General features: G+C 48.7%; 1 protein-coding gene across 1 annotated transcript in view; it reads right to left on the bottom strand.

The window, feature by feature from the left end:
• Positions 1-13,739, bottom strand: part of FER1L6 (fer-1 like family member 6) — a 136,169-nt gene that overhangs the window by 57,321 nt on the left and 65,109 nt on the right. Inside the window, exons 19-21 of the mRNA XM_004697400.2 lie at positions 10,643-10,767; positions 5,556-5,690; positions 3,753-3,902 (exon numbers count right to left, since the gene is read on the bottom strand). Of these exons, the coding sequence (XP_004697457.1) occupies positions 3,753-3,902; positions 5,556-5,690; positions 10,643-10,767 (410 nt within the window). The remainder of the gene's footprint in view (positions 1-3,752; positions 3,903-5,555; positions 5,691-10,642; positions 10,768-13,739) is intronic.

Genomic DNA, 13,739 nt, shown 5'->3' on the forward strand with positions numbered 1-13,739 from the left:
CTTTCTCCTGGGAGGAGTAGTTAAAACTTTCCTCCTGATCGACTCAGTATTATTTACAGCTCGCCAGCAGTGTGACCTACCCTCACTCGTTCACAGCCTGAAAATTACTCGGATTCTCCCTTTAGGGCAGACAGGACCAGAGGGCTTTGAAGGTAACTTCCAGGCTGCAACGTCCCACTTTCTTGGCGACACAGGACAGCCTGCACAGGGCCGGGGTCTAGGTGAGTTTTTCTCGGTAAGTATGATAAGTACTTGTGAAAAATAACTGCTGGTGCCTCCAGACGTGCTGAAGTCTAACAGCTGAACACTCAAAACTACCCCAAATGCTTCAGGAAGGAGCCTGCTCATCAGTAACTAACAGCCCTTGCTTGGGGTTCTTGGCTGACCTGGGACCCCCAGCACGTTCGGTGCCCAAGGAGCCAGTGGCACAGGTGATCGCTGCATTTATGACTATATGGTATAGGCGAGCGCCCCTTACCTTTTCACAATTGTCAAACCCTAATTCAGATTTTAATGTCCTTATTCTCACCAGGGAGCCCTGTGGGCGCCATGAGAGGTTGGCTGCTCACTGAAAGCTTAGGAGTTCGAACCCACCAGCCACTCTGAGGGAAGAGGGTATGTCTGTCAGTCTGCCTCTTGGCGATTCACAGCCCTAGAGACCCTGTGGGGAAGTTCTACCCTGTCCTAAAGGGTGACCCTGTTGCTGACAATGGGTTTGGTTAGGGAGGGCATTTGGGGGGTTTGCTAGATAAACCCCTGACTTATAGCTGCTGTCTCTGGAGCTCATGTCCACTTTTAGTAGGGACACTGCCCATTTCCCGATCACCCAAATTCAATTATAGGCTGAAAGTTTTTGTTTATTTTTAGCACTGACTCTTGATCCCTCAATATCCAGCTAACAAGAAACGCACCTCAGACACCCAGATAAAATACTGGTGCTTAGGGTCTTGGAGTTTTAAAGGCACCGATTTTTCTAGTTAGAGCCTCCTTCCAGTGCGCGAGTCCCTGCTTCATCCTGCAAATGCTCACCCAGCTTCACTTCCCCGGAGAGTTTGCTCTCTCGCCAGAGCAGCCCTAAGTGGTGAAGACGAGCCCAGTGACCCTGAGACCAGAAGAAGTAGATAGTGCCCGGCTCCCACCCCCAACTGCTCTGAAAGGGATCACACTAAGGTCCTGGGTCAAGTGGGAGGAAAAGGTGCAACAATATCCAAAAGCATACAAAAAGATGAGGCCAACTGGTTAGAAACTCGTAGACCCCTGAAACTAAGGCCCTTAGCCACCCTTCAGGTCTGGAAATGAACCCAACCAGTGGCTCAGTTTTCAGCCAAACAATAGACCTGTAAGGGGAACCCTAGCTCGGTGGAGGCCCGCCCGCCTCAGAACAATCAAGCACATGAGACCAAAGGGCGGCACCTGCCCAAGGACAAAATTCAGAAGGGTTGGCAGAGCAGGAGGAATGGCAGCAGGCGGCACAGGAAGCAAGTAGGATCAATGCTCCACATTGTCAGGGTTGCAATCAAGCAGATGAATCCAAACGGGTATAAGTTGCTGAATATAAAGCTGATCTGCTCGGCAAACCTTCATCTAATTCACAATAAACAGTTAAAGGAAAAAGCGTACTTGGAACCCTAAAATCAACATACCAGGGACTTTCCTGACCACTCACAGAAATTCCGGGAAGGTATATCCGAATTAAAAATAAAACAGAATAACGAGGAGAGGCTTTACTCTCCTTGTTGGAGAAACTTGAAGTATTTCCGCCTTTCTCTCGTCAAAGAATAATTACTTCAGAAAGCTTTTATGTGTGCGTTTTTTCCCCTCTGCCTCTTAGAAATATATACCAATCTTTTACAAGTCAAGATAAACCTCTTGTCAACTTTACAACCTGGGGATGGGAGCCATCAACTTTGTCAGCTTTACAACCTGACGACCTGGGAGCCATCTCTTTCGAACACAAGCTATCAAAGCAGACAGACTCCCTCCCCGAGTCCCTGCTGTCTGGGAGTCAAGGAGCCTAAGATCAGCTGGCACTGGGCTCCAAGTCGCAAGGCCACCTCCAGTAACAGAGGGAAGAACCAACTTTCTCCTTCGAAGAGACCCGCTCCGCCAACACTGATGGTTCCCCCAGCTGCCAAGGGAGCTTGGCATGAACGACAGATGACAAAGATGCTGTAAGTCCTTTTCCTTGAGGACCGGTATCTTTGGGCCACATCTGATTGGCTCTACACAAGTTCTGCCTCTGCATTTGTTTGTGATGGGAATCGCATTCAGCTTAGTCAACGACACAACTGTTTTTCAATTCTGCTGTTCTGGAGAGCTTGTCTGGGTTGGCAAGATATTTTGTGCTGAGCCCTGCTGCTGCCAAAATGAACAGAGTGGCAGCGACTTTGAGCCCCTCATGCACGTGTTCCCAGCTGAGGTTGAGCCAGGTGACACCTTGCTTTGTGCCGGCTCGCGGACTGCACACAACGACCCTTTTCACAGTCTAGTGAGCTCTACATTTTCTTTTATTTCTTGTTGCCTTGTTTGATACTTTTTTGTTGGTGGTGGTTTTTCAGTTTAAAATGGCCTGAAAGCACAGTGCTGACATGTGGTGCTCTCTCCAGCGAGGAGGCTGGGACCGGCCCCAGGGACACCCATGGGTGAGATAAGCGTCACGCAGACAAGAGCTCTTGGCTATGGGTTCCATGTTAAGGACCCAAAAAGAGAATGCAAAGAAGGTGCTTTTAAGCAGAAAACATCTTAAACCAGGAGCATGCATCAGCCAGTTAACAAAAGATAGGATGAGAGAGAGGTCTGCAGGAACCTAGGCCAGTGTTCCCCCTTGAGCAGCAGTTAAGCCGGCACTAATTCAGTATTGACAGTGACTTTGTGGAGTGTGATGTCTGTATATAACCACAGAGATCCGTACCCCTGAGTTCCAACGCTAGCACCTTTTGCTTTCTCTAGCAAGTGAGATCCTTATTTTTTAACCTTTTACAATTAAGGGTTTCTGAAAAGTGGGCATCCCTATAGATGGATGGAGTCTGCTCCAAAGATAAACCTGCTCTTCCGACAGGGATTTCAACTCAGAGCCCCCCATAGGATGGAGCAGAACTGCACGGTAGTGTTCCTGGTCCTTTACAGGAGCAGAGGGCCTCGTCTTTCTCCACCTGGCGGGTTTGAACCGCCGACCTTGCAGTTAGTAGCCCAACTTGTAACCCATTGGGCCACCAGGGCTTCCTGGGTCTGTGGTTCAAAAACAAACAAAGAAACTTACTGCCATCGAGTCGATGCTGACTCACAGCAACCCTATTGGACAGGGTAGAGCTGCCCCTGTGACTTTCTGAGACTGTCACTCTTTACAGGAGTGAAATGCCCCATCTTTCTCCTGCTAGTGATTTCAAACTGCAGACCTTGTGACTACCAACAGGCAATCACTACACTGCAAGGGCTCCTTGGGTACATGGTAAGTGCTCCCAGATGTGTGCTCAGTCTAAGGGACATGCACAGCGGCCTGCGCAGACCCCGCTGCCTAGTTCCATGAAGCTCTTTCATCCCGGTATTCTGACTTGTAGCCCTGGGTCCTGAGAAGAACACAGGGCACCACAGTTGGATACCTCCCAGGTCCCTGGAAGAAGACGCTTCAAGACACAGGGCAGTAAGGAAGAGCCAGGAGCTGTTCTCATTGAGGAGGTCCCCCATAGATGCCACGCCTCCAACCAAGTGGACCGGACAATCATGTAATGGAGATGTCGCTTCTGGTCACTTACCTGCAGCAGCTCAAACACAGCCAGGAGGTCCCCTCCAGAGAGGCTCCCACAGAAGATGGGGTGATAGCTCAGCCAGGGGGGCTCATAGGCCTGGTCAGCCAGCTTCACAACAGGAGCAGCCACTGTGGCACCCAGATATTCTGGCTTCCCCTAAAGCAGAGAAAAAAAATGAATCTTCATCCCCTGATGGGTTCCTACCTGGTTCTGAACCCCAGGAGTGCAACTTGGCAAATAATCTTTTCAACAATGCCAGCATCAGAACCTCCTCTCACCACCACTTCTTAGCCCTTTCCACAGCCTGGGAAGAGTGGAGTTCATTCAAGTCCCAGGGGAAATGCAAAAGAAGGGCATCCTTAAGGGGTTCTGGCCTTAGGCTATCTTAGCATGTGTTATGGCTTGAACGCCCCCCACCCCAACAGGTGGATGTAATCTAACTATATAATATCATCATCTTCCATAATGCAATCTAATCTAAGGTAATCTGTCAGCTGAGATCATAGCAATGTGGAGGTGGGTCCTAAACCTAATCACTTTTGCATTACAGTGCAATGGGCAGCATTGACCCAGAGGTCATGCAGACACTGGGCGAGAAAACAACACAATCTGAGGAGGAGGAGGAGGGAAAATGAATCTATGAGACGAGGCCCTCTAAGGATTGCTGGTTTCTAGAAGCTGAAAGAGATAACAAAGGACCTCTCTCTTGAGCTACAGGCTGAATTTGGACTGCGCCTCCTGAAGTGTGATAGATTTTTTTTTTAAGTGTTGTTTAAAGATAATTCACACAGGGGCATCTCTCTCTGAAACAGATCTCCATGGAGTCAAGTTAAAATGCCATCCAGGGTCGACTTGAAGGAGAAAAGGACAACAAGGGGGCACCAAATATCCCAAGGAATCCCAAAGCAGGGCAGCACTGTGGCTGGAACATGATCTTTGACGTCCAAGCAAACTGAGTTTAAGTCCCCAGATATGCTACTTTCTAGGTCCATGGCCTTGGCCAGCTACTTGACCTACAAAGTGTATGGGCTATGGGGCTGTGAGGATTAAACATAGTCCTCAGGGTTGGGTTACCAAAGAAGCAAGGTGGCACCAGCTTACTTACCACACCTAGAACATGCAATGCATCCTAGTATGCTCACTACGTATTAGCAAGTAAGCACAAGTAAATTGGTGCTTTCTTTGCTTATTGGGTAATTTGACATTGATTTACCATGGCTGGTATACAATAAGTATTTAACACAAGATGATGATGATGGTGGTAGTGATGAAGACAATGATGATGGAGATGAGTATCTTTGAGTGAAGGTGCAGTTCTGCTCAATTTTGATTGAGTAGCAAAAGAGGATATTAACGTAACTTTATATATATTTGTAATCTTTTTAGTATAAATAATTTTATTGGGGGCTCGTACAACTCTTATCACAATCCACCCATACATCCATTATGTCAAGCACATTTGTATATATGTTGCCAATGTCATTTTCAAAGCATTTTCTTTCTACTTGAGCCCTTGGTATCAGCTCATTTTCCCCTCCCTCCCTAATGAACCCTTGATAATTTATAAATTTTTTTTTCATGTCTTGCACTGTCCGATGTCCCCCTTTACCCCCTTGTCTGTTGTCCATCCTCCTGGGAGGGGGTCATAGTTAGGTCATTGTGATCAGTTTCCCCTTTCTCCCCCAACCTTCCCCTTCCCCTCCTTGTATGGCTACTCTCAATATTGGTCCTGAGAGTTTATCTGTCCCGGATTCCCTGTGTGCCGTGAAGTGTCTCTAGAGGGTGGTGAGCACTGCCCAGGAGTCTCACCACGGCATCACTGTCATACAGCTCTACCACCACTGAGGGCGGAGACTCCACCAGCTCCTTCTCATCCCCATACAGCACCACGTCACTGAAGAGCAGCATCTGGTTCCAGGTCGGGGAGAGGGTCTGGGAAATTACCTGGAAGATTGGACCAAGAACAGAGCAAAAGATCCGTTCACTGCCATTAGGGGCTGCCAAGTGTACTCAACATTTGCTTATGGAGAGCCAAGTGAACACATTGTCATCTTCATCTTTCACCCATTCCATTTTTAAGCTGAGGCATTGCTATACATTAGATGCTAAGAGATACAAAAATTCCCTGCCCTCGTGGAGCATATTATATTTTTCATATGTTTCATGAGCAAGCCCCTACAATATTTAATAGCATATTTGCATACATCGTCTCAACCCAATCCTCACAAGAGTGTTGTGAGAATAATACTGTTGTTATGTATTGTCTCAGAGTGTCACATTTCTGACTCATAGCAACCCTACATCAACAGAACACAGCACCACTTCGTCCAATAAGATGCCATTTGATGTGCTTCTAGATGCCAGTGTCTATCCATCCATCCATCCATCAGTGCTATGTTTGCGCCCATTGTTGCAGCCACTGTGTCAATCCATCTTGTTGGGGGCTTCCTCTTTTCCAATGACCTTCTACCTTGCAAAGCATGAGGTCTTTTTCCAGGGACTGGTCCATCCAAATCTAAACTCACTGTCACTAGGACGATTCTAACTCATAGCAACTCTAACAGGATTTCTGGGGCTTTATAGAAAAGCACCAAGATGGGCAGTCACCGCATGATTGGTCCCTAACCAAGAGTGCCTGTCAGACCAGTCAAGTGGTGGCTTTGGCAAACTGAAAAGCCAAACTCATTGCCTTCTTGTCAATTCCAACTCACAGAGACCCCACAAGACAGAGTAGAACTGCCCCATAGATTTTCCAAAGCTGTAACCTGTACAGAAGCAGAAACATCTTTCTCCCTCAGATGAGCAGGTGGATACAGCAGGTGGGTTTGAACCACCAATCTTTCACTTAACAGCCAAATACTTAAACCCTGTGCCACAAGGGCTTACAATCCCTTCTCTGTTGAAAGGGATCTTTGCAGGCATGCCAGTTTCGCAGAGCCAAAGGCCAAGCCTGTTGGTGGGGTTGGAGGCCTGTGTGACTGAGCAGAAGCCCCCATCAGAATGTAAAGCCTTCTCTTTTGGAGAACAAAGGGGTCACCCCTGCAGGACTCAATCACAGCTCTCAGGCTGAGCTGTCAAATGGGAGTTTTCACAGGTGGTCACAACAGTGCCATCTAGATCCTTAGAATGCATCCGTTCTCTGCTCCTCTGACCTGCATCCGGACCTCTCCCTGCCACTCAGGAGGCACTGGAGCCAGCCTGGCCTGGGTGAGCTCCCTGGACTCCAGAGCCCAAAGCAACCAGTCAGCACCTCAGAAGAGGCTGAAGATAGTTGCCTCTACTTGCAGCCTTCAATCACCTACACCATGTCATGGAATAATATTTCTAACACTTTTTCATACATGAGCCATCAAAACGCCGTCTGCATTCACATCGTCCTCCCCTTCTTGCTCGGAGAGTGTTTTATGCCCAGGAAGCCGTAAACGCATTCATCTCTCATCCGTCTCTCAGGAGATCTTTACCTTTTCAGCCAGCAGGGCACTGACTCCACCAGGCTTACAGCAGGAAGTTAAGGTGTGCAAAGCAGTCAGTTTTTCCCAGTGACTGATGTCACAAAAACTGTTACCTTTTATGCTGCTTTCAAAAAAAGGAAACGTGATTATCTTCAGTGGCACATAGGTGGCAGGTGTGATGCCAAGGTAGTTTTACGGTCTTCACAGTGTCTTTGCTGTGGACGGATTCTGATGGTTCATGTGTCTCTTCCAGCTGTAAGATGCCCCTTGAAAAGTTCCAGGAGCCAGCATCCATCCATCCATCCATCCATCCATCCACCCATCTGTCCATCCGTCTATCCATCTGTCCATCATCCATCCATCTATCCATCCATCTGTCCACCCATCTATCCATCCGCCTATCCATCCGTCCATCATCCATCCATCCATCCATCCATCCATCTATCTGTTCACTCACTAACTCACTCAATATTTATTTATTCAAAATCCCCAAGTGCTGATCACAGCACTAGGCACTAACCTAGCATCCAAGATGTAGAAGGTATTGTTGTTAGGAGCCATCAAGTCCGTTCTGACCCACAGCGACCTTATGCACAACTGAAGGAAACAATGCCCGGCCCTGCGCCCGTCCTCACACTTGTTCCTGTGCTTGAGCTCATCGTTGCAGTCAGTGTCAATCCAACACATATTTGTATGACAGAACGAGTGGGTCTGTCTCCAGGGTTGAGCCTTTGAGAAATGTTGAGGGTTCATCAACCCTGCTTCTCTGTCTGCTGCCCATGGTCAACCTCACTACTTCTGGGCTCCTTCGGGAGTTATGCCTTGTAGTTGAGTCACTTGGCATTGCTTGAGAGGTTATGATAACAGCTAACACTTTAAGAGGCCATGAGAGATGATTGGCAGAGCATGGCTCTGGTTGTTGTTGTTGTTGTTAGGTTCCATTGAGTTGGTTCCGACTCATAGCGACCATGGGCACAACAGAACGACACACTGCCCAGTCCTGCCCCATCCTCACCATTGTCGTCATGTTGGAGCCCAGAGGCCATTACCATGTCAATGCATCTTGTCAAGGGTCTTCCTCTTTTCCACGGCCCCTCCACTTGACCAAGCATGATCCTTTCCGGGGGATTGGTCTCTCCTGGCAACATGTCCAGAATGAGTGAGACAGAGTGTCACTATCCTCGCTTCTAAGGGACATTCACTCTGGCTGCTCTTCCTCCAGAACAAGTGTGTTCGCACTTTTCATAGCACTTTCGGCCTTCTTCGTCAGCACCCTCACTCAGATGCTTCCATTCTGCAGGCGTCTAAGACCTGAGGCACTTGGTGGGGCGAACAGAGCAGTCTGGTTTGAAAGTGGTGCCTGAACTCCATCGTGAAGTCTTGACCCGAGTTTAGAATCCACTTTGGAGTTTGCTAACAGCAGTTTCTCTAACCTTTTCCCTGACCCGGCCAGATCCCTCCAAGGAGACATGCTCTTCTCTGTGGTCAGGCAGATGCAGAAAGGCCCGTCTGTTCCCAGGGAGCGTGTGTGTGCGCGCGAGTGTTAGGAGTGGGGGTGAGTATCGTTGATGATCAAACAGATGCAGGTTGTGAAGGGGCATGAGCACAACATTATTGATCAATCTTTTTCACAGTGGACTCCCAGGAACAAGCAGAAAAAATTAGAGAAAGCAATTCTAGAGCAGGTTTCCAGAAAAGCAAAACCTGGACCAGCCCAAAGTACTTTTTACTGCCTCATTGTCTTCTGTACATCTTACTGGGTTTAATTAAAAAACACAACTCTGTTGTAAAAAACAACAAAACTCTGTTGTAAAAAACAAAGTTTAACACAATATTAAACTGCTAAACAACGAGATGTAATCAGGTTATCAAGGGCAAGTGGAGCTACAAATCTCCAAAAAGAAAAGGAAAGCTAAAGCGGCCAGTGTCCTGTGGCCATGCTGTACTTACCTGAAGAACATGCACACTTGCACAAATGTCGCCTTCACCTGTCATGTAACTAACCCCACAGATATGCACAATCCCCTCAGCCCACCCCACCCCCGGTCTCCACCAATGTTCTGTTCTCAGACAGCCTGCCTTCTCCTTCCCCGGCTGAACAGCCAAGCATGACCGTATAACTTGGCTTCCTGCTTTGACTGGACCAGAAGGCTCACTTCTTCATTGCTGGGTGGAGAGGCCCCCTTCTCTCTAGGCAGATGGGCATTTTATTTTGCAGGACGCGTGTTTTCACGCTCGGACACTTTCAGGACAGATGCCACTGAGGTGGCACCCAGCTTTCATCACTCACCCCGTATCCCATTGGGACAGGTAACTGAACTTCCCCCAACCTTAGTTGCCCTCACGGATACAGCACCTCCCTTGTAGAGTTGCTATAAAGGTTGTCTTGGATAAAGCATATTAAGTACCTGGCACATGGTAGGTGCTCAATAAGTGCATGTGGGCCCCTCCCACTCCGCCCCATATATAATCTCTGATAAAAGAGTGAACAGCCACTTGTGCACCAGCCTGGTGTGCTGGGGTAATCTCCCCAAACAAGACACCGCATCATCCCCAGCACTAGGTATCAGTCTGACTGCTTAGCTTCTGGGGTTCAGGCTTCCCACTCAGAGGCCCTCCACCTCCTCTAAGCTGAGGTCCCCTCTAAGCCCCTTTGTCCCTCTCCCCTTCCATCCCCAAAGCTTTTCTCTTTGGGGTCTTTCTCCCCTTCCCATTCCTCTCAGCCAGTGCTGGATTGGAGTCCCACGCCCGCAGTGACTGCTGGATAATAGGCTGCCCCTTTTTGAAACAACGGGAACCATTAAGTCACTTCCTAAAGTTCTAATCTGCAAGACCAGGCCCCCCAGACGGAGGATCCGTAGGGAACAGAGGAAGGCCCCAGAGAGGGGGACTATGCCAGTTGGAGACCCCTCACATTTCAGCTCCAAGGCCAAAGGAAAGGCAGACAGAAAGATGGAAACGTGGATCTGATCCACAGCCTTCAACCCCCAACCTCACCAAGTGATTCTTTTCCAGCAGCAGGAAAAACATGGAAGCCCAAGGGTGACAGAGCACTCAAAGCGCCTCCCCCCGCCCCCACCCCCCAAGCAGGTAAGGACAACATTATCATGAAAAGTCTAGGGCTGAGCCCTCTGCGGAGACTAGGGCTGACGCTCCAGGGTGACCTGGGTGTGTTTCTGTCTGCTTTGTGCTGTCACTCCGTGGGCTCTGCAGGGCCAGGGCCCTTTGCTGCTCCTCATCCCGCTGATCTCCCCACCTCCCTTCTCTTCTCCGCCCCTCTGCCTCGGGGTCGTGGGTGATGGGGGACCAATAGCTCTTCCCACCTCAGCCCTGTCGCACACACCTCTGCTTTGAGTCTGAAGCCCCTGCCCACCCCCCTCCCGAGGTCCAGGCACTGGCCTGGCGCCCTGTTGGTCTCCCTTGCTCGGCTAGGGGGCTGGTTACCTTTGTCGTCTGGCAGTGGGACTGGAAGGTGACTTTAGCAAAGGGGTCCGAAAGCCCACTGCTGTCGGCTGCGATGAGGCCCCGGGCCTGGTACATGTGAGCTCTTAGCTGAAAGAGGTGTTGGGCTGGGGATAGAGAACGAAAGTGGCAAGCATTAGTGGTTGTGCAGGAAGTGAGTGTGTGCGTGGGGGTCTGTGGGTGAGCGGCCAGAGGAGACCCCAAGCAGCTCCCGCTTCTGAGATGGAAAGGGGGCAGTGAAGAAAGGGTTGTCCATAAATTTGATTCCAACTCATACCCACCCTATAGGATAGATCCTATAGAACTGCCTCAGTGGGTTTCTGAGACTGTACATTTTTATAGGAGTAGAAAGGCAGGTTGGCTTGAACCACTGGCCCTGTGGTTACTAGCCCGACCTATAGCCCACTACACCACCAGAGCTCCTTCAGACAGATAGTAGTAATATATAAATATATGTTCTATGTAAGAAGGAATAAAAGAGAGCATTTCGTTTTGAATGTATGTGTCCTGGAATTGTATGACAGAGATAAAGTTTTCAATTTGACTTTGGTGAAACTTACACAAAGAGACGCAATGGGATTTTAAAAACGGAAAAGAAAAGAATCACTAAGGGGTCCTCCCTGTGACTCCCCAGTGGTGCTGTGGGTTCAGCTGTGGGTTGTGCTGACCACATGTGGACAGATCCGACTCAGGAGGGAGAAAGATGAGGCGATCTGCTGTGATTTGCAGCCCGGGAGCCCCAGGCAGCAGCTGCACTCTGCTCTACAAGGTGACTGTAAGGCAGACGTGACTCGATAGCAGTGGGTAGGGTTATGTGTCGGGCATAAGTCCAGCCTCTAAGGAGCCAGAGGCTGCTCTTGAGGCGCTCCCAGGAATGGGAGAGAGAAGAAGACAAAGTGATCTCACACTGACAAGGGACAGGGCATAGGAGAGATATGGGCAAAAGGTGTGTGTTTGAGGGAGGAGAGTTAAAAAGTGGATCGGAAGGGAACCAGAGAGGAGATTGATGGTCAGGTCAGACCAAGGTTCAGCAAGAAAGTTTAATTGAGTCAAGTTGAGTAATCAAGTTGAGTTAATCAAGTTGAGTAGTCAAGTTGAGTTAGTCAAGTTGAGTAGTAACTCAAGTTGAGTAGTCAAGTTGAGTAGTAACTCAAGGTTCAGCAAGAAAGTTTAATTGAGTCAAGTTGAGTTAATCAAGTTGAGTAGTTAAGTTGAGTTATTCAAGTTGAGTAGTCAAGTTGAGTTAGTCAAGTTGAGTAGTAACTCAAGTTGAGTAGTCAAGTTGAGTAGTAACTCAAGTTGAGTAGTCAAGTTGAGTAGTAACTCAAGTTGAGTTAGTCCCATTGCTTGAATCCTGGTGCTTTGTGGTCCTTGGTCCTTCTTGGTTTTGTCCATCCCTTTATTCTCTTGACACCTTTAGCCACTCCCATTCCTCTCCCTCTCCCTCTCCCAAGAGGCAGCCGCAGTGCTGTGTTCAGTGTTTCTGTGTGGATGTGGAGCTGGTATACAGGAATCCCCCCACACCCATTTGATCAGGTCCACTTTGTGATATTAAGTACGCACATATCCTGTGGCCTCCTAATGCCACCCTTAGGCTGACATTACCCGGGTCCACCCAGGAATGTGTGCTGGGTTATGAAAACTCTTGGTGCCTTTGTTTCCTCGTCTGTAAGATTTGGGCAATGGCAGTTCCAGTTATTTGAAGGGCTGAGAGCAGTGTCTGGCTCATGGGAAGAACTTGAGAGATGGTTGGGAAGATGTTAGTGCAACTGTCACTTTGGCTTTTTGCAGTGTTACCTGTGGGGATGGGCAGCTCTGGGGCAACCTGAGTGTGATCACTGAGTGTGATCACAGTGGACAAGGAAGATGTCAGGAAACAAGCGAGTAGATTAGAGCAACAGGGTGCCTGTGGAAAGAGGTAGATACTGCATGTGATGCATAACATGATACCTAGTCACATAAAATTAGAATATGTGCCCACAAAAGAACAGCTCAGATTTGCCTAGGTACCCCCTCAGATTAAAAGGCAGCTCAATTTAGAGTAGGTGGTGCTGCCAATGGGGTGGAACCTGCATAAAGCATTTGCAACTAGTTCAGCAGGCCATCGGGAGCTCGTGAAGGTCTTTGTACAGGAGCTGTGGAGAGCAGGGCAAAGCTTCAGGAGGATGGAGCCACTGTGAGCCAGGCGAGCAATGGATGGAGATCAGTAAATGACAGCACCAGCCTTATGATGAATCTAGTGTGTTTGGTGTGTGTGTGTGTGTGTGTGTGTATTGGGAATTGAAAGAGAGGAAGACACAGCTGCTATAGGACTTGTCCCCTGGCTGGCAGATAAGGCAGCGGGAACCTATAAAGAAACTCAAACTGCCTTCCCTCCATGAACACAAAGTATACAGTTTTTATGCCAGATGTTTCTAATGACTTCTGTTCATTCTTGTTAAATAGGATGTGAAAGGCAAGGAAGGTGATGTAGAAGTGATATTAAAAGAAAATAAATAAGTTTATCCTAAAATAATCATAATCAAAGATAACTCCTCACCTGATTGTCATGAGGCCTGGACAGATGGCTGTCTCCTCTGCCCCATGTCACCCTCTGTCTGGCTCTCTGGGACCAGCATGGAGCCCGAGAGCATAGCAACCCTACCAGTCCCCACCCCCACCCCCACCCAGGCATCCTGCAGATGCTTAGAAGCAGGAAACCCAGGAATGTGCCAGATCTCTTGGAGAGCCAGAGAAGCTATTCTTTGGATCAAAGCTCCTTCTCCCCACTCTCCACACACGCACCCATAAACCGTAGAGTGGACAAGGCTGGCCCTGATGATGAGAGAGCGCCTTGAAATGGCAACAGCCAACAATGGGTGTTCAGCAGATGCACAAGACATCCCCAATGGGAGTGGATGTAGGGTTGCCTGGTTCTTGAACTGCTACACCAAAAATTAGAAAATAAAATCACTGCCGTCCAGTTGATCTCAACTCGTTGTGACTCTGTAGGACAGGGTAGACCTGTCCTATAGCCCCTGTAGGTTTCTGAGACTGTGACTCTTTATGGACGAAGCCTCATCTTGTCCCCATTGAGTGG

This window comes from Echinops telfairi, unplaced genomic scaffold (assembly GCF_000313985.2).
Source record: "Echinops telfairi isolate 266 unplaced genomic scaffold, ASM31398v2 ScPeMD7_1;HRSCAF=3_0, whole genome shotgun sequence".
In the NCBI taxonomy this organism is placed as follows: Eukaryota; Metazoa; Chordata; class Mammalia; order Afrosoricida; family Tenrecidae; genus Echinops; species Echinops telfairi.